The 25962-nt window shown below is 39.7% G+C and overlaps 1 protein-coding gene across 2 annotated transcripts in view; it reads left to right on the forward strand.

Annotated features, from left to right (window-relative positions):
• The window catches only part of PLCB1 (phospholipase C beta 1), an 856639-nt gene that overhangs the window by 667446 nt on the left and 163231 nt on the right, over nucleotides 1-25962 (forward strand). For both annotated transcript variants that reach the window (XM_019972864.2, XM_070801935.1), the window contains exons 12-18: nucleotides 2787-2869; nucleotides 9611-9695; nucleotides 10970-11147; nucleotides 15343-15410; nucleotides 17755-17851; nucleotides 20120-20204; nucleotides 21982-22106. In XM_019972864.2, the coding sequence (XP_019828423.2) occupies nucleotides 2787-2869; nucleotides 9611-9695; nucleotides 10970-11147; nucleotides 15343-15410; nucleotides 17755-17851; nucleotides 20120-20204; nucleotides 21982-22106 (721 nt within the window). The remainder of the gene's footprint in view (nucleotides 1-2786; nucleotides 2870-9610; nucleotides 9696-10969; nucleotides 11148-15342; nucleotides 15411-17754; nucleotides 17852-20119; nucleotides 20205-21981; nucleotides 22107-25962) is intronic.

Here is a 25962-nt window from a genome sequence, read left to right on the forward strand (position 1 = left end):
GTCTGTTTCTGTTTCATAGATAGGTTCTTTTGTGCCATATTTTAGACTCCATATATAAGTGATATCATACGGTATTTGTCTTTTTCTGATTTAGTATGATATCCTCTAGTTGCATCCATGTTGCTGCAGAAGGCATTATTTTGTTATTTTTATGGCTGAGTAATATTCTTTTGTATATATATACCACATCCTCTTTATCCATTCATCTGTCAGCAGACATTTAGGTTTTTTCCATGTCTTGGCTGTTGTGACTAGTGCTGTGTGATTCTTTTGAGGCCTTTGATCTTAGGTAGCTAAGGTCATTAGCTGCATGCTGCTGCTGCTAAGTCACTTCAGTCGTGTCCAACTCTTTGCAACTCCATAGACAGAAGCCCACCAGGCTCCCCCATCCCTGGGATTCTCCAGGCAAGAACATTGGAGTGGGTTGCCATTTCCTTCTCCAATGCATGAAAGGGAAAAGTGAAAGGGAAGTCGCTCAGTCATGTCCAACTCTTAGTGACCCCATAGACTGCAACCTACCAGGCTCCTCCATCCATGGGATTTTCCAGGCAAGAGTACTGGAGTGTGTTGCCATTGCCCTCTCCAATTAGCTGCATGGGATTTAGCAAAATAGTTAAGCACACAAACTCTAGAGTCAGACAGAATTTCCTGGGGTTTCTTGGACTCTCTTCTCTGTGATCTTGGGCATATTGGTTAATATCTCTTGAGTTTTCATTTTATAATCTGTAAGATGACATATAGTATTTTCCTTAGGGAATGTCTATGACATGAGATAAGATCTTTGTCTGGAATGTAAACGCTCATCTAATGGCAGCTATGTTTGTATTAGTTGGGTTTAGGGTGAATGGAGAGGGACGCATCAGCAAGGTCAGTAACCTTGGTTCCCTTGAGACTATCTGCCCATCCCAAGCTGCGTCCTTTATCTCCTCTCTCTGCATCCTCACAAGCTTGTGGAATGAGGCTTATTACTCCCACTTTGCAGGCCAGCAAGCTAAATGTACAGAGGTATTAAGTGATTTTTCTCAAGGTCACACAGCTTGTAAGGCTAAGAAGAAGGATTCAAATACAAGCCTGTTTGAATCCAAAGCCCACATTCAAATAAATCAAATAAAGAGTTTAAAATCTGACCATTGCTTGCTATTTATAGCACACTTATTTTTGATGGTATCAACTAAAATAATGTATGAAAGGCAATCTGTGAATTCACTGTTAGAAACAGTGAGTGATTCTTTTGCTCCATGCAGTCAATTCCTTCTTAGAGGGTATATGCAAATGCAGTCTAGAATTAGAAAGCCTTATTTATACTCTGCGGCCAGAGAAATAGCTTCCTGGCATGGATAGAAAGCAAGCTATGAATTCTTCAAGGAAAGTAGAGAAGATAATGGAAAGGCCTCAGGCATAAGGATTCAGAGTAAAAATTCCTACTTGGAAGGAGAAGATGTAAAGAATAAATGTAAACAAAATTAAAAAAAAAAAAAAAGGATGTGAAGCCACAAGAGTATTGACAGTGATATAATTAAAAATAAATAAGATCCATCCTTTAACACCAGCTCCTTTAATACCATCCTTTAATACCAAGGAAAACATTTTGAAAAACTAATGTCCAAAGTTGGTGAATATGCATTGAAAGCTCCTCTATTATTCTAGGGAGTCTAAGATGAAAAGTAATTTGGAGAAACACAGGAGACTAGAAAAATATTCTTATTTTTAATTTGATAATTCCCCTTCTGATAATTCATTCTTTAAAAATAATTCAAAATTAAAGGGAAAAATGAAGAGTTTCTTTGGAGAATTATTTGAATGATAGCTCTTAAAATATGGCTGTCCAACAATTGGATAGTGGTTAAATAAATTATGATATTGCCACTCCCTAAAATTGTATACAGATATTAAAGCTGTGACCTATACATTAAAAAAATAGATTAAAAAATGAAGTACTGACACATATTACAGAATGGATGAACCCTGAAAGTAGGCTCAGTGAAGGATGCCAGACATAAAAGGCCACATGTCGTATGATTCATTTATTTGAAATGTTAGGAGTAGGTGAGTCTATGGAGATAGAACATGGATTAGTGGTTGCCTATGTCTGAGTGTGTGGGATAGGGTTGGGAAAATGTAGAGTGACTGCTAATGGGGACATAGCTTTGTGGGGGGGTGATTAAGTGTTTTAACTTAGACTGGGGAGATGATTGCAAAGTGTGAATATTAAAAATTTTCAGCTGTATACTTTGGATGACAATATTAACAATACATAGCAATATTAAACAATGTAAACAGTAAACATAACAATAAACAATATTCATAACAATATAAACAATAAACAATATTCATAACAATATTAAAATACAAATAAAATATTTACTAAGTTATGCAAATACATGAGAAACAAATGTAGAAATAAATATAACAAAATGCCTGCAGTGGTTTGATTCAACAGGTGAATTTATGGATGAAAAATTTTGCCTTCTCTTTGTCCAAAATTCTTATAATGAGATTAGAATTCTTTTATTATTAAAAAAAAAAAATGTAATTACCAAAGAGGAGAACCATTCCCCTTCACAATTATGACTCCCCTCCACCCAAATCCAGTTTTCTTTCTTTTATCTTGCTAAGATAAGAGTAATAAAATTTACAATCCAGCAGCCTGCAAACCCCTTCTAGCTATTTTAGGCCATTTGATACAATTCTATGAATGAAAAAGACAATGGTATTAAAGGGTTTAACTCAAAAAAATAGACACATTAAACTTCTGGCTTATTGAATACATATGTTCTCATTTCTAGGAAGTGATTGAAGCCATTGCTGAATGTGCATTTAAGACTTCACCTTTTCCAATTCTGCTTTCATTTGAGAACCATGTGGACTCGTAAGTATTCAGCACATTCAGTAGTGAGTCCTTTCTCCAGACAGAGCATGTTTAATCATTGTTCATCAGATTTAAGATATTTGACATTATTAATGCTGTTCCTCAATTAAGCTGTATATTAAGTGGCATATGTTCATCTGTATATGATGGGATTCATTGGTTTAAATTTCATTAATATTAGAATGATCCATTGGACTTGTGGAATCTATTTTCTTGCCATGATAGGGTTTTAATTTAAGGACTCCTCTTTTTACAATGAAATGAAACCCATTTCCTTATATAATACATGTCTCTATTTCAGTGGCTGCTCTTATAACCCTCCTTCATTAGCTCTTTCTACTGTGTGCAAATTTATAGTCAGTTTTGCCACCCTAAAATGGCCGGTTCTGTACACACTAGAGCTGATAGAGGTGAGTTAAATATATTAATTATATTTTGCCACTTTGTACTTACACAGAACTCAGACCACCAAATTCTCCCTCCTTCCTATTTTTGTTGGTTTCCCATTTGTTAATATTTTATTTCAAAACAATGTGAGTTTTTTGCTGAACCACATAAAAAATAGGTAATTTTTACTTACCTTTTTCATTCATTTTAAGGCAAAGGATCAGAGTTAGGCACATTTACATCAGATACGTACATATTAATTTATCACACAGTTACTCAATCTAAAGAGATTCAAAGTGAAAGATTTTCATCTACGTTGAGTCAAAATTGAATAAACTAAAATTCTAGTCTCTGGAATTAATGTCTGGAGACTAGTCAGACACTATGGTCACTAGTACTGACCACCACTGCTCACAAGAGCGTTTGGGAAGCTCTCTGTTTCATTCAAGCATCTAAGCTGCCACCTAAGCCAGTTTTCTCCACTAAAAGCCTATAACACCTATCCCAAGTTGGCCCACAGATTTCTTAGATCTCTTTTTATCCTCCTTTCAGTAGAAAATCTTTTCCAGGCCACTGATTCCCTTTGTCCAACTAATTTGCAACACAGGCTTCAATTCACTAATTCTTAAAGAATTCACTAAACCTTAAAGAACCAGTTAGGTAGTGACCGAATTTCAGCTTGAGCAATTTCAAAATAGTTAAATCATTTGTTTATATATATATGTGAAGAGAGACCTTATTTAGAAGTAACCAAATTATAATTATTTGTATTTCTAGTTTGCCCTCAGGAAATCCATACTACATTTACCAGCTCATGACTCTATTTCATTAGGAAACAACATCCAGTGAATAATGTAATCATTTGGCACATAGTTTTTCTAGCACTCCTGAGGGGCAGCTGAAGAGAAAAGCATTTATTCTGTTTCATTGCAATTTCTTTTCTAATGAAAGGAGAACCTCTTTAGTTCCTGTATTTAGTACTTCACTTGCTGTGACAACTCTGATGTGCGTGTGACTTTCCTCATCTCGGCCCATCTATTTGTAATTGGGCTCTAACAATGCCTTTTTTTCAAGAACACCACTTCCTGGAGAGATTGACGTGTCCTTTCCTTTTTGCAGAAATATCTCCAAGTCTAGTACACTCATTTTCTTCAGGAAATGTTTCTATGTAAGTTAGACAAAATGAAAAATTCCGGTACCATCCTTGAGTGTCATAACCTTGAGTGTCCACCCTTGAGTGTCATTGGACTTTACCATGTAGCCAGAGAGGCATCAACAACCACCAGCACCACAAACTAAACAACAGCTAATATTTATTGACTATATATTATGTGCCAAGCAAGGTTCCAAGCATTAGCTCATGTAACCTCACCACAAACCCAGGTGCTCCCAGAAATAAATATTTTTATCATTGTCCATATTTTACAAGTGATGAAACTGAATCCCAAAGAGGGTGAGTAACTTGCCCAAGGCCAGGCAGCTAAAATGTGAGAGTAGGGATTTAAATTTGGCTAATGTGGCTTCAAAACTCATCTGTTTAAGCAATACCACCCCCAAGCCTAAACCAAAGGATCATGAGCATTCCAAACATGGATAAAGACAAGCAGAGCATTCCACAAGGCAACAGCCTGCAAGTGGTCATGTTTTTGTGGCTCACGACCTTAACCACAGCATATTTTTTTAGTCTTCAACCCCAATCATACAGAGAGCCAAACTGAGCATGAAAACTAAATCTACAGTGGACATAACATAAAAAAGATTGTCCCCTAATACAGCCCTTTCAGGTTGGAAAAAAAAATGAGAAATTGAGCTGCTAAAAGTTCATTAATAATGCATGAATAACAAAAGAAATCAGGAAAACAGCCTTCCTAGGATGCTATGATATTGATCCCAAACCACTGAGATGATGGAATGGCAGTGAAATCCTGAGATGCTGAATTGTATTGTGGGAGGAAGTTTTTTGCTTCCTATTTCCATTGTCCTTGAGCCTCACACACATATCAACATCATTCAGCTACAGTTCTTTCCTGGGAGGACTGTCACACACCCCAAGAAAATTGACAAGCTTCCCCTTTGCCGGTAAAACGTTATGTTTGAATCGTGGGCTATCCCACCTCATTGCTGAACAAACCAGTGGTGGATACCATTCATCAGTTATAGCACTCCTCTCCACTGAACTAGATACACCAGATACAGAATCTTACTCAACACAGGACACACACACCCAAAATATCTGAAACCTATATGCCATCTCTGCTGCTAAGTCACCTCAGTCGTCTCCAACTCTGTGCAACCCCATAGACAGCAGCCCACCAGGCTCCGCCGTCCGTGGGATTCTCCAGGCAAGAACACTGGAGTGGGTTGCCATTTCCCTCTCTAATGCATGAAAGTGAAAAGTGAAAGTGAAGTCGCTCAGTCGTGTCCAACCCTCAGTGACCCCATGGACTGCAGCCTACCAGACTCCTCCGTCCATGGGATTTTCCAGGCAAGAGTACTGGAGTAGGGTGCCATTGCCTTCTCCATCTCTAGCAACAGTTATTTTTTTCTCCTTTGTACTGTGTATACAAAATGCCAGAATCAGAACCCTAGTTCCAGCCCACTTGAGCCACGCCTTGAAAACAAACCCACATTGGAAAAAAAGGAAGGAGACCTCTGAATTTTTTTTGGTTTTCTCTCCTAATATTTGAAACTACCTATCAATGAGTGACAAGGAGAAATCTTCAGTGAGCAGCTGACAACTTTTCTTCCACCTGCTATGTCACAGCCCCATAAAATGCAGAATTCTGAGCTTCACCTCCACACCTGTATTTGAATTTGTATACTAAGACTTTGAATCATATTTTTTACAAGTCCCAGTTAACTGATGGGCCACCTACTTTGTAATTTGTAAACTAGCACTTTGACTAAAAGAATTCTCCACTACACTCAAGTGAAGAAACCACCACACCTGGTTCAGCCACAGAGAATGTGAGATTTTGGATGAAGTCCTTAATTGCCAGAAGTTGTAAATCCTTTATATATAGGAAGGGATTTGTAAATCCTTCATATATATTTCATATATAGAGAAGGAGGTTGGTTTAGTTCACCTTGGATGATGTGGGCTTGCTCCTTGGTCAGAAAACTGATCATCTTGCCAATGTTTAACATGTCCATATAAGTCTGGTGTGGCCTGAAGCTCAAAATGTATTTGTGAATATTTTCCTCTCACTGTATCTCCATGGTAGCCAGTGTTGATGTTCTAAATGCTTTAGGATTTTTTTTTTTTTTCTCTCTCATGGCAAATGTAATGCCTTGTTTGTGCAATTATGACCCACAATTAAAGTTTCTTTGTTCTCCTCTGACTTCTTCTGCTCAGTTTGCTTTCTGTTCTAGTTAGGTCCCCTCTAGATGTGCATGTGTATTTGATCTTCAAACACATCTTCCTTTATCCATGGACACTGCCTCTTGTTATCCCCATCTTGGCTCATGGTGAAGCAGGTTTTAGAGTTTAGGTCAAACACAGATCCTTGCTCTCCAAAGTGTGGTTGATCCATGGACCAGCAGCATCTACATGATCAGGAAGCTTGTTAGAAATGCAGAATCTCAGGCCTCACCCCAGTCTTTGCCTTGGAATCTTCATTTTCTTAAGACCCCAGGTGATTTGGTGAAGTGACAGAGCACTGCTCTAAACACTGAGGTTCATTAACCAGCTGTTTATTACCTGCAGGCTTGTTACAAATGCAAGTTCCAAGGCTTCACTGCCAGCTCAGTGAATCAGGGGCCTGGGGACAGAGCTCTGGCACCTGCAGCATTAAAAGCCGAGGTGATTCTTTAGTGGAATCGAGTAAGATTTTGGCTTAGCAAAATCCTCCCCAGGGTCTGATTTGGGGACCACATGACAGAGGACAGAGTCTACCTGCCACCTGTTTAGACACACCTGGGACATCATCTTGAAGTTCCTCTAAGAGTGAGAATACAGCTCCACTAGAAATCCCAAAAGCAGGGTGTTAGGGAATAAATCCTTCCTTTTCACTCCAGGCTTCTGAGCAAAGGAACTTGGGGCTCTCAAGGAAAGTGACATCCTTGAGGAACCTGGTGAGTTAGTTCACCCATCACAGTGGTTCCCCAACTTGAGTGTATATGAGAATCCTCCAGAGGGGGCCTCTTGAGACCCCTGAACCCTACTCCCTTCTTTCCTTCCTTTCTGACTCAGAACCTGAGATTCCAACATGGAACTTGCCTGTCTTCCCAGGAGGCCTTGAATCTGCTTTTCTAACCAGCTCCAAACCCTGTTGATGCTGCTAATCTGTGGACCACACTTGGAACAGAAAAACTCCATTTAATAGCATCATTCCATGAAAGTGAAGTGGAAGGGTTGGACAGTTTCTTTTGTGCAGCCTGGAAAGTAGTTGCTGTTGTTATTCACATTGTTATTGTTGTTCATGGACCACAGCTTTGCCGTGGTGAAGGGGCTTGTGTAACTCAGTGAAGCTAGGAGCCACGCAGTGCAGGGCCACCCAAGATGGACGAGTCATAGTGAAAAGTTCTAAGAAACCGTGATTCACTGAAGGAGGGGATGGCAACCCACTCCACTCGCCTGGAGAACCCTGGGGCAGCATGGAACATGTAGGCCCAGGCTCAGTGGGCTTTTCTAATCTACAGCTGTAGAGCCCACTGGCTTGGTGGAGCCCTGGAACCAGCTGTCTTTTGGGCAAAGGCGTCTGAACTGTGAATGCCCAGGGATGCTTTGCCAAATCAGCCACTTCTGCTTGTCCCTCAACTATAACACGTTATCCTTTAACAACCACTCCCAGTGCTTTTAGGATCAGTTCTTCAGTTGGCAGGGTTTCCTCCATCAGTGATACTGCTGGGAGAACTGCAGGATATTCCAAAGGCTGCGTGAGTCACACAGGATAATCCCCAACTGGTCAAAACGGGTGTCATGAGAATTTGGGAGTTGTCGTGTAGAGTTTTGCAAGTTCTGTGAAGCTCTGCTTTGCCTCCCCTTGCAGTTCAAGAAGGTAGTGAACTTGGGCTTGAATGTGAAGCCCAGAGAACTCATTTGACACCTCCTCTAAATATATGTTTTTTAGAAAGGGGATATGAAGAGTGCTTTCCCTGTGGATCCATTGCAATATGATTTGAACCCCCAAAACATCCCCCTTCCCAGGAAAAAGCATGGTCCATGATCCAGGTATAATAGTCATGGTAAAAGGAATGAAAATTAGAATTACATTTGTTAATCAATTTGCACTGTAGTAAAGAAGTTTTATCACTTACTTATTCTTACTACAGCCCCAGTTCTGCTAAAATGTATTAACATTGCAGCACGTAGAGACAACTATTGGAAATCGAGTCCAACAGCCTATAGATCAAAATCACAGTCCATAAAACCTGATGGAATTGGATACCTTTATAATGATATTTAACATCCTACAGAACGAGAATGGCTTTTTAAAAGGTCAAGGGAAGCAGTTTTGCAAGATTATGGATGTTCCTTCGTATCAACTCTGTTTATACATGAGCAGGCTCTCATTCCTCCCGTCTAGCTGGCAGAGGCTTCCTTGTAGCATTGGGATCATCTTCCTCTTCAAAGGTGTTTGCATCTATGACTTCACTTCATCTCCTCAGCATCCTCTGCCCCTTTCCAAGAACAATTATTTTCCTCTACTTTTTATAGACCCTGAGAGGTTGAGAGCCTGGAACTCAACTCAACCAACTTAACAGCTCCAGCCTTTTCCCATCAGACCAAGTTCCCCTGGCACCTCATTAGGCTGACACCAGCTTTGTGCCCCTCTTGTGCACAAAAGGGCTGCAGACACCGTTCCCCAAGATGCCTGCTTCACTTGTCTTTCCTTCAGTGCCCTTTCCCAAGTGGACACACTTCTGCCTGTCAGCCTTTTCGCTTCTGCATTTTTAGATTCTCTCTTTTTCTCTGTCCACCTTCCTCCCTGTTTCTTCACCTCCTTTTAAATACTTCTTTGCAGTGCAACTCCATCTGTTAGACAAATCTCACCCAAAAATTCACATAGAGTCATGAATGAGTTCTACCCCCAAGTATCTGGCATTTGACTTAGAATTGGGAAATTAACCAAAAGGGACTGAGTCTCTAACCCTGGGACATTCAAGCATCCAGGAATAGGCAGGTGACCTGCTGTCCCCTCCATCTGTGTCCTCGGTGGAAGAGCCTCCTCTCTCCACCTGCCTGTGGCATTCACATCCACACAAGTGGGAATTGCAAGCAGGAATTTAGAAAGATGAAAGCAGTCCCAACGGTAAGGGGAGGAATGCCGTCTGTCTGTGACCTGTACCGTGCAGCCATGCTGAGTGAGGCGCCTCTTGCATCACCGCCCGCTTTCGCCTCTCTCCCCTCAGGCCGAAGCAGCAAGCCAAGATGGCGGAGTACTGCAGACTCATCTTTGGCGACGCCCTCCTCATGGAGCCGCTGGACAAGTACCCGGTAAGCGTTCTGAGCCCATCCCTATGACCGGCTTAGGGGGGCTCCCTTAGCCCGCTCCGTGTGTCTGTCTCTTGGTGTGTGTCACGCAGTTGACTGTGAGCCCTCGGGAGGCTGGCGGGGAGCCCCTGAGGGGGCAAACCCCTGTCCGACTGCTCCTCTGCCCTCACCCTGCTCCGCTCCCTGCCCCTCGAGAGCCAGCCGGGGCTGCAAAATCCCCACCACAGCATCCGCCCACAGAGGGAGCCCCGGGGCGCAGGCTTTGAGCACATCCGGGATCCTCACCTCTGAAAGACGCGGGCCAAGAAAACAGGACCTTGAAGGCGGTGGGGGGCATTCCAGCCTGCCCCTGCTGGCCACGCTTCTCTTTTCCGCATGTGCCCAGCACAATCCAGGCTGCCCTGTTGCTGTGGCCGTATCCCTGCTTGGGGAAGGAAAGCAGCAGAAAGATGGTCTCGTTGCCTCTTCCCTCCTCAGCCCCTGCCCCACTCTCCACCCGTCTCTCCTGTTTTCACACCAGTCCTCAAATTGGTTGCAAGTGAAGAATCGAGGACCCGCTTACAGAAGCCCATAGACTTTCTAAAAATAACCTGTCTTGAGACTTGCGCACATGCTGTCTGATATATAATATCCTTCTCATGGGAAATTGATTTTCCCCATTAGATGGACAAGCTGAATACACTAGAAACAAGCCTTGCAAACAGCTTGAATCTCAGGGCAGTGGGTAAATCTGAAGCCACCCAGTCCACTTCTGCTGAGGCCAAGAAGATGTGCCACTTTACAGTCTCATGCCAGGATGAGGACTTTGCTGCTTTTAAACTGCATCATCTGAAAAGTGGATTCTGAGGACTTTCCCAGAAGCTCCTGCTTGTCTTTGCCATCTTCCTGGCAGGAGTCACACTGTGACAGGTTTCCATCCTTTGATAATCCAAGCCGAGGCCTTCCAATCTGTTCTAAATCAAGATGGTTGGATTCATGCCCAACAGAAAACTCATGAAACTTTAGGTTAGCAGGCCAAATCACCCAATACATGTCTATGGCTGTATTCATGTATATTTCTTGTGGAAAAATAAAGGGTACAGTATTTAAAATATACCTTTCATGTGAAAAAAGGAAGAGCTATGAACCAGCCCCTACATAAGATACTTTAATGAGCTGTGTTGAAGGTAGTAAAGAACAGTCTAGAAGCTTGTGGTATCTAATGCAGTCCTTGGGTTTGGGGATAGAATCTGAAAGGAAAGGTCAGTGTTTTTAAAGAACGTGTTTTTCTTTCTTAGTTGGAATCTGGAGTTCCCCTTCCAAGTCCTATGGATTTAATGTACAAAATTTTGGTGAAAAATAAGAAGAAATCACACAAGTCGTCAGAAGGAAGTGGCAAGAAGAAGCTCTCAGAACAAGCTTCCAACACGTACAGCGACTCCTCCAGTGTGTTTGAGCCCTCGTCCCCAGGAGCCGGTGAGAGGCTGGTAGACTCTCATTCCTCTGTTATGTGTGGGTTTAAGAACGGCTGCTCTGGAAGTAACTTAGAAGGACTTTTAACATTGCCACCTGGGCACAGTAAACTGTGTTGGTTTTCTATTTCTGTTTTAAAGCCAGTGGTTTAAAACTACACAAACATATGAGCCCCCAGTTCTGTGAGGCAGAGGCCCACGTGACCTCACCAGGCTGAACTCCAGGCATCAGCAGGGCTGCTTTTCCTTCTGGAGCTTGAGGGAATCATTCCTTGCACTTTCAGCTCCTAGAGGCAACCCACATCCATTGGCTCATGGCCCCCTTCCTCCAAGTTCAAAGCCAGCAAGATCCCATCTCACTTCTTCTGTCACCATGTCTCCCTAGGACCACAGTTGGAAAAGGTCCTCTGCTTTTAAGAACTCACGTCATTACGCTGGACCTATCCAGATAATCCAGAATAATCTCTCCCGCTTCAAGGTCCTTAACTTAATCTCATCTGAAAAGTCCCCTGTGCCATGTATTCACAGGACACAGGAGATGTTCACAGGACATGGACATTTTGGGGAGGTCGCCATATAAGCCAAATAATCTCTGGAGGAGCCAGGTGATTTTTAAGCTTCTCAGGACAGTGATCCCTTGACATTAACTGCAGATCTGGACCCAAGATGGTCACCAAATGCATTCTCATTGTTGAAGAGTTCTGAGTCATTCAGTTCATCCATATTTTCCAGAACTCTTTTAAAATGTAAATGGTAGGTTACTTGAATTATCTACTAGAGCTACTAGATGATGTTTAGTATCATTTGTTTTCATATTAGATTTAAGTTGAAATAGACTTTTGTGATTGATGAAAAAAGAATTCAAAGCAGTCACCCATTTCCTTTGAATTATTTGTCATTCAGTCTAAGTTTTTTTCCAGTTCTAGTCAGAATCTTGGTAGTCTGAAAAGATCTGAAGTGATGGCATTATGAAGATCTCCTGATTGGAGGCTGAATATGTGAAGCAAACTTTAAGCTTGAATCTAGAAAGTTCTTCAATAAAAATTTAGCTAACATTGGGACAGTGGCTTTGGAAAAGGGTTTGGCAGCCTCTACAGAAGCTAAACTGAACAGATGCATATGAAGTCCCTGTACCCCAGAGAATTCTATTCCTAGGTATATAGCCAACAGAAGTACATGTAGATGCTCACCAAGAAGTATGGGCAAGAACTGCTTAAAGCAGCACTATTCAGAATAGCACATCAACAGATAAATGCATTGTGCAACATTCACCTCATGGAATAATGTGTAGCAGTCTTCAGTGCACACAACAACATAGATGACTCTCATTTAGAAATATAATGTTGAGGAAAAGATGTCAAATGCAAAAGTAAGTATCCACTGTCTGATCCCATTTATATAAAGTACAGAAATGGCAGAACTAACCAGGACTTTTGGAGGTCAAGAGAGGGTTACTCCTGGTGAAGAGGTGACCGGAAGGGACCCAAGGAGGCTTCTGAACACTGGTTATGTTTTGATCTGGGTACCATTACTGTACACATGTGGTATGCATACTTCTCTGTATATCTATCATATGTCAATTAAAAGATTTAAAAATAAATTTAAAAAGTTAAAATATAAACTCTAGGTAAATCAGAAAAATAAAAAAAGATTCATCAAGAGCCTGACTTACCTTTTCTTCTACTTTTCCATCATAGTTACCAATTACTTTTATTGTTTACATTAAAATCCTTGTCCACAGACATTATGTAATTCCTAGAAAGATTTTTTTGGTAGTTTTTAAAAGTGTGTTTAAAACATAACTACACAATTCTGATTCTTTTTTCAAAAATAACTTCTAGTCTCAGTGAGAATGTTCTTTTTGAAGTTTTGGGAAGCAAGTCACTAACAGGCCACCAATCTCCCAGCACGATTCTATCCCTTGAGTAAACCAAGTCTTCCCTTGTGTGTGGGAGCTTGTTGTTTTACCTTCGCCAGTTCTCTTCTTCTTATTAACTGGATGCATGACACAAATGACGATTTTTACAGGCGATGAACGTTATTGCTTAATTCAGAGACAGAGCTACAATCTGTTAGTAATTCAGTGGATTTCCTAAACCAGCCCCATTCTTTGTTGTGCAATATTTATTTATTGTGATGGAAATTTTTTGACATTTATATATGTAAGTAGGCCCCTGAATAAAGACTGCTACTAATTTGCCAATTGGCTTGTCAATGTGCTCAGTATTGGGAAATCAAGTAACTTGAAAAATGAAATATTTCTTATACCAAAGCTAATCTACTTTTCTTAGCACCTCTTGGTGGGATCTTCCCCCAAGAGATCCAGCCCTTTGCCTGTACGCTTGTTTAAAGAACTAGGATAATTTATTATTATTAACATTACGCAACAGGATTCCTTCAAGTTCCCTCCAAAATCTAAGGGAGAAACCAGGTCCCTACTCATAGAGTAAAGGATGACAAATCCTTTCTTTCCCACATAAACCGGAGAATGGCATGATTATTTGAAATTCTGGTGTGTTGTACCATGAAGCACACTTAAATTAGTCAATAAAAAGAACCTCCTCTTTAATTTAAAAAAAAAAAAAAAGTGGTTACCAAAACTTGAGACAATAAATTTGACTGTAAGAAATTTTGCATCAACCTCTTAAAAGAATGTATCTCTGTAGAATAAGCAGTGTTTTCTATTCAAAGTGGAATTGATTCACCCTTATTAACTAACACAATATTAGCTTCATAAAACAGTTATATGTGGCTTTCTTTAACAAACAAGCCGTAAATAATAAACCATGTTGGTCCCAGACAACTTTTTCCTGTAAAGATTATTTCATGAATACTTTGCCCACTGCTCTCGTTGTCAGCCAAATGAAAACATTAATAATCTTCTTGGAGGCAGTGGCAGTGCCTTTTACAGAGCCCGAGCAGGGGAGTTAATTTATAGATGGCAGGAAGGGGAGGTGCTGGCCCATGTAAACTGACTCGTTGTCGAGCCATGATTGCCATCTACTGGGTTTATTATGCTATTGCACTGTCTGGACACTGGAAGTCAAATCAAACAATTTAGAAGTATGCTTTCATTACTTTTTACTTGAAAATCTTGTTATGTAACTGATATCACTGGGTCTAACTGAATCCCAGAGCTGTGAAGAACATAATGCTGCATGCCAATGTGACTCTTTAAGTATGTAATGATGATTAAGGATGTAAACATCCACCTCAACTTTGGAGAGAAAAACAATCTACTGAAAAGCCAGCATATTGGCTAAATATGAAACTGCATGAGATCTGACTGAGGGAGATTCCCATGCATAATTATTTAAGATTCATCCACTTTATTCTGCCCTTTTAAATAGAATATGCCATTTGTAAAGATACATGCACTGTTTAGACAACAATTCATGCCTGTGTGCCTGCTAAGTTGCTTCTGTCATGTCCAGCTCTTTGCGACCCCATGGACTGTAGCCTGCCAGGTTCCTTTGGCTGCGGGATCCTCCAGGCAAGAATACTGGAGTCGGTTGCCATGCCCTCCTCCAGGGATCTTCCCAACCAAGGGATCAAATCTGCATCTCCTGTCTCCTGCATTGGCAGGCAGGTTCTTTACCACTAGTGCCACCTGGGAAGCCCTTAGACAACAATGCCTCCATCAGATAAGCCTGTGGGCAAATCACAGGATACAGTTAGTACCTTACAGTTCTGGAGAATCAGGTTGCTGCTATAGCCCCTGTTCCTGTCCCAGCTCTTGTCCTCTACTTCCACTTCCATGAAGTCCTCTCTGGCCAAGGTCACTGAGCACTGGCCAAGAATCGCATGAAGAGTTAGGGCTGAGAACGAAAGGGAAGGATGGAAAAGTGATCGTTTATCTGTTTTAGGTCATAGAGACCCTGAAAGAGGATGTATACATCAAGATAGGATATGTGTACCAGAGAGAGCTAACTGTAAAAGATGCCATATGCTTTGCAAAACATAGATAAAAATGCTAAGACAAGCATCTTTTATAGAGTTTGGAAATTTCACACATCAAATATAGAAAAACAATTCAAACCCAGTATAACGCTTTATAATTAATAAAATTTAAATATCCAAAAGGATAATTTTAGTGAAAGGCCAACTTTCAAGGAAATGTTTGGTAAATATACATGTCACATGTGCTTCAAACCTGTAATTGCTTGTTTACTTCATGGTCTGTTATTAAAATTTGACAGGAGAAGCTGATACAGAGAGTGACGATGATGACGATGATGATGACTGTAAAAAGTCTTCAATGGATGAGGTAGGTTTCTAGGGCTTGACTTCTGGTCAGAGAGTTTTCACCAACTTGCCATTCCAGTCCGCTCACTCTGAATGTAGTTCTGGTCACCTTCTGCCATCTAGTGGTAAAAATACTTTAAAACTGAAAATGCAAAATTGATCACTAAACCAAGTATTGTGTTAAGCAAAGTTCTAAGGAACAGTTTTGCTGAGGCTGTCTTTCATCAAATGTAGTATCTTAAGGGTGAGTTCAAAATTTGTGATCTCCATCTTCCCACTTCAGTTTTCGAGGCAGTTAAATGGATGTCATGGTCCAAAGTCCAGAGAAGACATGAGGTTTGGAAAAATGTTTGTAAACTTGACATTAATTTCCTCGTGGTGATTTTGACCTTTGTTTGGCTGCCTGGCTTGTAGGATCTTAGTTTCTTGACCAAGGATTGAATCCAAGCCCCAACAGTAGAAGCCTGGGGTCTAACCACTGGACCTTCATGGAATTCCCCATTCTTATAATTTTGGAACCACTAGAGATTTCTACTGAATATTTACGTATGTTTAATATTTAGAAGTTCAAGATTCCCCAAATAACTCAGAAGTATTAATTGCACAGACTCTAGAAGCAAATCAAGGATAGGTCAATTGACATTTTAAAACTTTTAGCAGGAGTCCTGTTCAAAACATTTATACTGAATCTGCTTTCAAATATATTGAAAAGTGTGTCTCAGTAATTATATCTTTACAATTTAATTAATAAAGATAAATAACAAATAATAAGCTGTTCTGACATAGTGTTCTTCCTCTTATAATTATTTCCTTGAATGTAGTCTAAATTCTTATTTTTTCCCCACTAAATTTCAACTTAATACCCAGAAGAAAAACTATTACAAAGTAGCTTTTCTTGAGAATTATTTCAATTGTGTAAACTTTTTATCAGTAACTTTTGATCATTTTAAAACTGTCTTACTAACTGGATAACCATTTACAATGGCTGTTTCCTATTTAGCATTTAATCTTAATCTTGCTACAGAAGTTTTTAGAAGAAGCCTTGTCTGCCTTGTATTCTGCCTTCTAAAAGTGGGAGAAAATGTTAAATCAGCCTACAGAGGTCTGCCCATATCAGTTACTGCAGTGCAGGTTTTCTTCTTTATTAAAAACTTCATCAAAGTGGTATTTATAGAATAGCTAATATTAGCTAAAGCAACATGAGGCTTTAATATGCCAGGCACTGTTCTGAGCTCTTTCACCTAAGTTAACACACTTAATAATCACAAGAATTCTATTTGTTATTGAGACTAATTTTTTCCTGGTTTTATAGGTGACCAAACTGAGGCACAGAACAGTTAAGTAACTTGCCTCAGACTGGCTCTAGAACCTGAGCTCCTGACCTTCTATGTATTGTTGTATAGTCGCTAAGTCGTGTCTGACTCTTTGTGGCCCCACCAGGCTCTTCTGTCCATGGGATTTCCCAGGCAAGAATACTGGAATGGGTTGCCATTTCCTTCTCCAAGGGATCTTCCCAACCCAGGGATCGAACCTGTCTTCTCCCACACTGCAGCCGGATTCTTTACCACTGAGCCAGCGGGAAAGATGCATTGTGCTGCTTGCTTAATCGGCGCCCAGGAGCTAGGAAGGGAGGCCGATCGGAAAGGTTCTAAAGAAAAGCAATATTTGTTTGTCCACCCCAACCCACTTTCACTGGCGACCCTTTTCAATAACAATTTTCCATTCATCCAGTGGTCACCTACATGCTCATTTTCGTATTGTATGATGACTTCTTTTTAAACTATTGGTTTATCTGGCTGTGTCAGCTCTTAGTTGTGGCCTGCAGGATCTTGGTTGTGTCAGAGGGACTGTTTCCTGGCAGCGCACAGACTTTCTAGTTGCAATCCAGGAGCTCCAGAGTGAGCGGGCTTCAGTAGTTGCAGGGCACGGGCACAGTGACCCCTCGGCATGTCTTGTACAATGAATTCTCGATATATTAACTTCAGACATCACCTGCAGACTCCCTGCTTTGACAGATGGGACACAGCTCGAGGCTTCTTCGACTTTGCTGTGCGTTTGGGTCACCTTAGTACATTACAGATCCTGGTTCAGGAGGGTTGGGAGGCTGCTCTCCTGCAAGCTTTCGGGTGGTCCTGATGCTGCTGGAACTGGGTGCTCGGGGAGCCGCCCAGGCCCACCCTTCACTGTGTAACGCGAGGTGCTGCTTTTCCTTTCTCCTCTGATCCATTTTCTGTTGGCAATAACTGTTTTCAGAAAAGGAGTGATCCTTTTCTGCCCTCATGGGTCATTTGATCATTGCCCTGGGAAAGCAACCCTCACTAACATAATGCTGACTCTGGGAACATTGCTTTTACTCCTGCTTCCAGGGGACCGCAGGGAGCGAGGCCATGGCCACAGAAGAGATGTCTAATCTGGTGAACTATATCCAGCCAGTCAAGTTCGAGTCATTTGAAATTTCAAAAAGTAAGTTTGCCCTGGAGAAAAACCCCTGGTGTAGTATATAATGAGTATATTATACCCGCAAGATAATTAGACCAAAGAAATATTACCCTTATTAGAACTATTCTATGAAGTTTTTAATATATGCATGTCTTTACTATTTGATTTTTATATATCTAAATAAACATACATGGTAAGTAGCTTCATCGTGTCCAGCTTTTTGAGACCCCACCAGGCTCCTTTGTCCATGAGATTCTCCAGGCAAGAATACTGAAATGGGTTGCCATGCCCTTCTCCAGGCGATCTTTCCAACCCAAGGATCAAACCAGAGTCTCTTAAGTCTCCTGCATTGGCAGGCAGGTTCTTTACCACTAGGGCCACCTGGGAAACCCCAGATATACATAAGTATATATTTATATGTATTGTATACATCTATATAACCATATGAGAACATATTCCATGATATTTTCCCAAAATTCTAAATAGACCTATAGGCTATATATGATTATCTAAAAGATACCTGACCAGAGTACAGTTAATTGAGGATTTTACATTGTTTTTCATTCATGACCACACAGGGCAATTATATAAATGACAGTGTTGAAATAAACTATTTAGCCATCCTTTAAAAGGAAGCAGAGACTTGATCGATCCTCATAAATAGAAATGGAACCAAATCGGTTGACCCACATTTCATTTGTTCAGCCTATGTTTTATATACTTAGGGGAATATATAATTAACTTCACATCACTTGATGTTTTACTTCATCCGACAACCCATCCATACTGGATGCAAGAGAAAGGAGCCATTTTATCAAAGTGCTCAGTCGTGTCTGACTCTTTTTGCAACCCCATGGACTGTAGTCCACCGGGCTCCTCTGCTCATTGAGTTATCCATGCAAGAATAGTGAATTGGTAACCATTCCCTTCCCCAGGGATCGAACTGGGGTCTCTTGCATTGCAGGCAGATTCTTTACTGTCTGACTCACCAGGGAAGCCTAACTTTCAATAAGGTTTAGACATAAAAATTTCAACAGTTTGTTTGATGTTACAATTACTAGTCTTCTTACCACAAGCTGTGAAACATCCTATAAAGTGGTTATTTTTATATTACTATGACTGTCTTTGGCTGCTAAATGTTTGCTTAATTCATGATTCAAAAGCTCCCAGACAAGTAGCCAAACTGGGAAGGAGCTGGTACGTTTAGGCCTTAAGAACCTGATAACAACAGCACCAGCCAAAGATTTACAAACAAGTACTTTCTCCTTGTATCTTACACCATTTTCTCACTTTTTCCAAAAGAACACTGCACATAGTTTACAAAGAACCTATTAAAGCAACTTAATTTTAATTAACAGCTGTGCTTAAAATAGTCATATGAAAGTAGAATTTTGATGAAACAAGAGAAGCAAGCGTTTCCTTTAGAGTTGACTAAATTGGGGAAGGTGAAGAGGTGGATAAAGGAGGAATGTGGGAATGACTGGGAAGAAAAATGAGGCTTTAATTCTGGAAAATGGGCATCAAAGAGGGAACAATGCCTGACGGTAACTTGGTTTAAATCACTGAGCTCCAAGTCACATGTCTTTATATGTAGCAGTGTGATTTCTAGTTGGAAAGAGGTCAGAGAAGCTGTTTGGCTCTTTGTCTTTCTAAACTAAGATAACTTCTTTTGGTTTCTCTCACTCTAATTGGAAGCTTGACTTTCGCTTTCAAGATGTTGCTCCGTGTCCAAGAATATTGAGACCTTCTAGGATATTCACCTCTGTGGCCCCTGACATGTAATCTGAAAATGAGGCCATCCAACTGGAAAATGTTCAAGGATCCTTCTGCTTTAAAATAACAAAATTCTAAGGTCACATTAGTTCTTTCAACCAAAAGGGTACCTACAAGCTTGAGGTGATGACAATGTGGGTATAGTCAAGTGCTGACATCTGGCAGGAATGTACATGTGGTCGTGGTCTGTATTGTTAATTCTCAGTGATGGCTTCAAGAAACCAATCCAAATGGATTTAGAACAAAAGGTCCTCTTTTGACAGATCAGCTTGCCTGGCCACACTCTCCATGTCTAAAATTCATCTTCTAACACTGAGGCCACCGTGTCCCTAACTTGCACAACACCTAACCAGGTAGCAAATATTAGAAGACACAACTAAGACTGAAAATTAAAATTAAATATAAAAGTTATTTGAGGGTCTTTGCCCTCAGTTTCATGGGACATTTGCCTACTTCTTATATGCTATTATTTATAACACTGAATTTTATTTCTCACTTTTTTTGCTGTCGTTAACACAGAAAGAAATAGAAGCTTCGAGATGTCTTCCTTTGTGGAAACCAAAGGTCTTGAGCAACTTACAAAGTCTCCGGTGGAATTTGTAGAGTATCCTTGGACATGTGCTGAATTGACATAAATGAAGTCTTGTGCTATTGGTTTAATTTTTGTCTTTTATAAGGGAAAGCTTCATGAAATGGCTAAAGTCTGTCACTTGGGAGTGATAAATACTTTCAGGTTTCATATGCAGTGGTGAGAAGGATAGTCTGGCCCGTGGGAGAGAACTGGCCTTGGAGTAAAGGACAATTTCAGGTTACCTTCACACCATCAAGCTCTATATCCCTTGGCAATTCCAAGTTTTCTCACCTGTAAACAGAAATGATGATACCAGCTTTGTGGCTTGCTGTTTGGGTTAGGGATCACATATGTAAAATGTGTGTGTGTACTTTATACATATGTAAAATATGATGTGCGTAAAGAATATTATATAGATAATAGAGATACCTTTCTGGTGTCTCACATGCTTACGTGTAATAGACATCCATTTGGAAAATAGTTGGGATGATGAGAATATAAATATATATTACTAATAATATATAATATATATAATAAATATATATTACTAATAATGGCTTTGTTGAGACTCCTGATGACAGTTTTTTAATTTCATTCCTGAATTAAAATAAAATGTCATAAACATTAGAATTTTTTTCATAAAATTAATATTAAATGTCCTAGTTATATAAAAGAAAAAATATCATCGTTAAAGTTCATTAACAATAGGAGAGGAAACAGATGTAAACTCCATAAACAAAGTGACGATAGACATAATCATTAGTAATCAATAAGTACTAACTACATGGTAGACTTTTGTTATGTCTTAATGTAATCCTCACAACAGCCCTATGATATAGGTATCATATATATTTTATAGATGAAGAAACTGAGGCACAGAAAAGGGAAATAACTTGTCCTGGATCATACAGCTAACAAGTTTCAGAATTAAATTTCAAACCCTCTTTGGCCTAAGTCCCCTGTCAAGCCCAGAACCTGAGCTGACCTCTGCCAAACTTGGTAATGTGTGTGTGTGTGTGCGCTCAGTTGCTCAGTCGTGTCTGACTCTTTGCAACCCCATGGGCTGTAGCCTGTCAGACTCCTCTGTCCATGGGATTTTCCAGGCAAGAATACTGGAGCAGGTTGCATTTCCAGGTTGATCTCCCCAACCCAGGGACCTAGCCTGTGTTTCTTGCATTTCCTGCATTGGCAGGAGCAGTCTTTAAAGCTTGGTAATAGCAATAGTTAATTGTGTTTTAAAGATATAGCATCATTCAATAACTAAAAGGTTCTCAGGATAGAAAACTGATGATGGTAGGAATCAAAATATGAGTCAAAGTTTTCTGTGCTATATTAACCTTGTTATCAGTCATAAAGAGTACCATAGTTTTGGCAAAGAGCATTTCCTGAGCAGATTAAGAAAATGAGCAGAGAGCATTTCAAAAATAGCTGTACAGTTCATGTTATCTGCTTCTGCCAAGCACAATATCATCCTGTCCTATGATTTGCTACATTTGGATTTCCTTTTATGTCCTTAATCACTAATCCAGTCCTTAATAATCTCCAAAAAATTGCATTGACTCAACCATTTTTGCTGCTTCATTAGTTTTTACCCACAAGGCTCTGCAAAGATGACGCTCCATTTGTATTATAAAAGCACATTTATTCTGTTTGTTCAGAAAGCTTTTTACGTATTTCACTCACTAGTTCAATGAGATCATCCATCTTTAATTCATTTCCCCCTCAGAGAAAGATGGGAAGCAGCTTCTCAGTTAGTATTATTGGCTAATTCTTTTTGTAATTGTATTCACTACTTAACATGATGGCCCAGATATAACAAAATGCAGCTTAGCAGGATATATCCAAAGGGAACACGCGTGGATTCATCTAACTATATGCCTCAGCTCTTCTGGAATGCAGGCTGCCAAATGGTTGCTCTTAATTTCCAAACAGTGGGTAAGTCACAGTTAGTATTCATTTCCATCCTATAAAAGCCACATTTCCAAGTGCCTGAAAATCATCCCAAGGAGGAGAAAGACTGCCACACTGGATTGAAAAAACAAACAAAACACATTTTCATAAAGAAAATATCATTACAAAAAAGGCAAATTTTGAATACTGAGGAATTATCTCTGATAGTTTATAGATGTCTTTATTTAGATTTGTTTTACTTATTTTCAAACAAATTTTTACACTTTTAAAAGTAATACACATTTATTCTAAAAAATATTATAAATTCAAAATAAGTATAAAGAAAATAATAAAACTTCCAGGAATGTTTCCACTCAGAGATTCTCTCAACATTGTTAACTTCTGGCTTTGTGATCTGTAAGTTTTTGGCTATGCATATATATGCTTTTTCACTTAATACCTTGTTAAAATATATATCTTCATATATATTTATTATATGGAAACATGAATTTTAATAGCTGTATATTAAGTACATCTCAGAATTAACAAAAGCACATTTCCTATCACTGAACTTTAGGACTTTTTTTTCTGCTATAAATAATGCCCTGAGAACAGGCTGAAATATAAATTATCAAGTTTATCTCCTAATGTTCTTTTGGAAAAGTTCCTAAAATAGAATTAAGTGAAAGTTTTAAGAGCCTTTGTACAATGCCAAATTGTACATCAAAAATGTGGCACGAGATTTCTTCTCAATCAGCAGTATATGGTATGTTTTTCCCTCACATTTGTGTTCTTGGTTAAGTATTATTATTATTAAATAATAGTAATAATTCAGACAAATATCTCCTTGTTCTTTTTCATTTCATTTCTTTGAGTGTTGAAGTTGAACATTGTAAGTTTGTGCTCTTATTTTTGTTGTTGTTAAGTCACTAAGCCTGCAACCCTCTGCAACCCCATGAACTGCAGTACCCCAGGCTGTCCTCCACTCTCCTCACTGTCCACTGTCCTCCGTTATCTCCTGGAGTTTGCTCAAATTCATGTTTGTCCTACACAATCTCCTGGAGTTTGCTCAAATTCAAATTCATCATAGTCAGTGATGCTACCTAACCATCTCCTCCTCTGCTCCCCTTCTCCTTTTGCCTTCAGTCTTCCCCAGCGTCAGGGTCTTTTGCATTGAGTCAGCTCCTCCCTCAGGGGGTCAAAGTATTAGAGCTTCAGCTTCAGCATCAGTCCTTCCAATGAATATTCAGGACTGATTTCCTTTAGGACTGACTGGTTTGGTGTCCTTGCAGTCCAAAGGACTCTCAGTTCTTTGGCCCTCAGCCTTCTTTATGGTCCAACTCTCACATCCATACATGACTACTGGAAAAACCATAGCTTTGACTAAAGGACATTTGTCTGCAAAGTACTGTCTCTGCTTTTTAATAATGCTGTCTAAGTATGTCATAGTTTTCCTTCAAAGGAGCAAGCATCTTTTAATTTCATGGCTGCAGTCACCATCTGTAGTGATTTTGGAGCCCAAGAAAAGCAAATATGTCACTGCTTCCACTTTTTCCCCTTCTATTTGCCGTGAAGTGATGGGACTAGATGCCATGATCTTAGTTTTTGAATGCTTAGCTTCAAGCCAGCCTTTTCAGTCTTCTCTTTCACTTTCATCAAGAAGCTCTTTGGGTCCTCTTCCCTTTTTGGCAGTAAAGTGGTATCGTTTGCATATCTGAGGCTGTTGATATTTCTCCCAGCAATTCTGACTCCAGCTTGTGATTCATCCAGCCTGACATTCCACATGATGTACTCTGCATATACTTTAAATAAGCAGGATGACAATATACAGCTTTGTCGTACTTCTTTCCCAAATTTGAACCAGTGAGTTTCCATGACAGATTCTAACTGTTGCTTCTTGACCTACATACAGGTTTCTCAAGAGATAAGATAGTCTGGTATTGCCATCTTTTTAAGAATTTTCCAGTTTGCCGTGATCCACACAGTCTAAGGCTTCAGCATAGTCATTGAAGCAGAAGTAGGTGTTTTTCTGGAATTCTCTTGTTTTCTCTATGATCCATTGAATGTTGACACTTTGATCTCTGGTTCCTCTGCCTTTTCTAAACCCAGCTGCTACATCTGAAAGTTCTCAGTTCACATACTGCCGAAGCCTAGCTTGAAGGATTTTGAGCATAAACAGACTAGCATGTGAAATGAGCGTAGTAGTACAGTAGTTTGAACATTCTTTGGCATTGCCCTTCTTTGGGATTGGAATGAAAACTGACCTTTTCTAGTCCTCTGGCCACTGCTTAGTTTTCCATATTTGTTGACATATTGAGTGCAGCACTTTAACAGCATCCTCTTTTAGAATTTGAAACAGCTTACCTGGGATGCCATTACCACCACTAGCTTTGTTCATAGTAGTGCTTCCTAAGGCCCACTTGACTTCACACTCTTGTATGTCTGGCTCTAGGTGAGTGATCACACCATCGTGGTTTTCCAGGTCATTAAGGCCTGATTTCCTTTAGGCAATTAATTTTTAGGCTTTTGAAGTTAATTTTCTATAGTTCTTCTGTGTATTCTTGCCACCTCTTCTTAATCACTTCTGCTTCTCTTAGGTCCTTACCGTTTCTGTCCTTTATTGTGCCCATCCTTGCATGAAATATTCCCTTGATATTTCCAGTGTTCTTGAAGAGATCTCTAGTCTTCCTTATTCTATTGTTTTCCTCTGTCTCTTTGCATACTTCATTTAAGAAGGCCTTATTTCTCCTTGCCATTGTCTGGAATTCTCCTTTCGTTGGGTATATCTTTCCCTTTCTCCTTTATCTTTTGCTTCAGTTCTTTCCTCAGCTGTTTATAAAGCCTGCTGAAAACCACTTTGCCTTCTTGCATTTCTTTTTCTTTGGGATGGTTGTAGTCACTGCCTCCTGAATAGGGTTATGAACTACTGTCCTTAGTTCTTCAAGCACTCTGTCTACCAGATCTAATCCCTTGGATCTATTCATCCCCTCCACTGTATAACCATAAGGCATTTGATTTCGGTCATACCTGAATGGCCTCATGGTTTTCCCTACACTTTTCAATTTAAGTCTGAATTTTGCAATAAGGAACTGATGATCTGAGCCACAGTCAGTTCCAGGTCTTGTTTTTGCTGACTGTCTAGAGCTTCTCCATCTTTGGCTGCAAGTATACCATCAATCTGATTTCTGTATTGACCATCCGGTGATGTCCATGTGTAGAATCCTCTCGTGTTGTTGGAAGAGGGCGTTTGCTATGACCAGTGTGTTCTCTCGGCAAAACTCTTTTAGCCTTTGCCCTTTTCCTTTTGTACTCCAAAGCCAAACTTGCCTCTTACTCCAGGTATCTCTTGACTTCCTACTTCTGCACTGCAATCCCCTATGATGGAATGATATGATTTTTATTTTTGCATTTCTGCTTTTATTCAGGACTGCTATCAATTTTTCTGCTCATTTATAGCAGTACTTTTAATATAAAAGTTATGTTGTCTTATTTCATGGGACAAAAGAGATGGGATTGATTAATGTTTGGTTTTATGGAATCTTAGTGTACTCTAACAATCACAAGCTCCACATCTGAAAATCAATCCATGCTTCCTCCTATTTCTTTCGTAGTTTCTTTTTCACATGTGATTTAACCCTTTCATCTACACAGATTAAATTTTCATGTATAATCTTGGTAAGAGATCAGTCTTTTATACTAGAGGTTGCCTTTTTCATTGTTAATTTGGGTCCATTTTTTCAATTTATAAGTCTTCTCCATTAATAAATTTTTCACCTTCCTGGAGCCAATAACCTTGTTATTATTATAATGTTTAATAATATGGTTTAATATATGTAAAAGGAAATTCTCCTTTTCTATTACCGTTCAGTGTTTCTTTGCCTTGGACTGACTGTTCTAAAAT

Source organism: Bos indicus, chromosome 13 (genome assembly GCF_029378745.1).
Source record: "Bos indicus isolate NIAB-ARS_2022 breed Sahiwal x Tharparkar chromosome 13, NIAB-ARS_B.indTharparkar_mat_pri_1.0, whole genome shotgun sequence".
NCBI classification, from domain to species: domain Eukaryota; kingdom Metazoa; phylum Chordata; class Mammalia; order Artiodactyla; family Bovidae; genus Bos; species Bos indicus.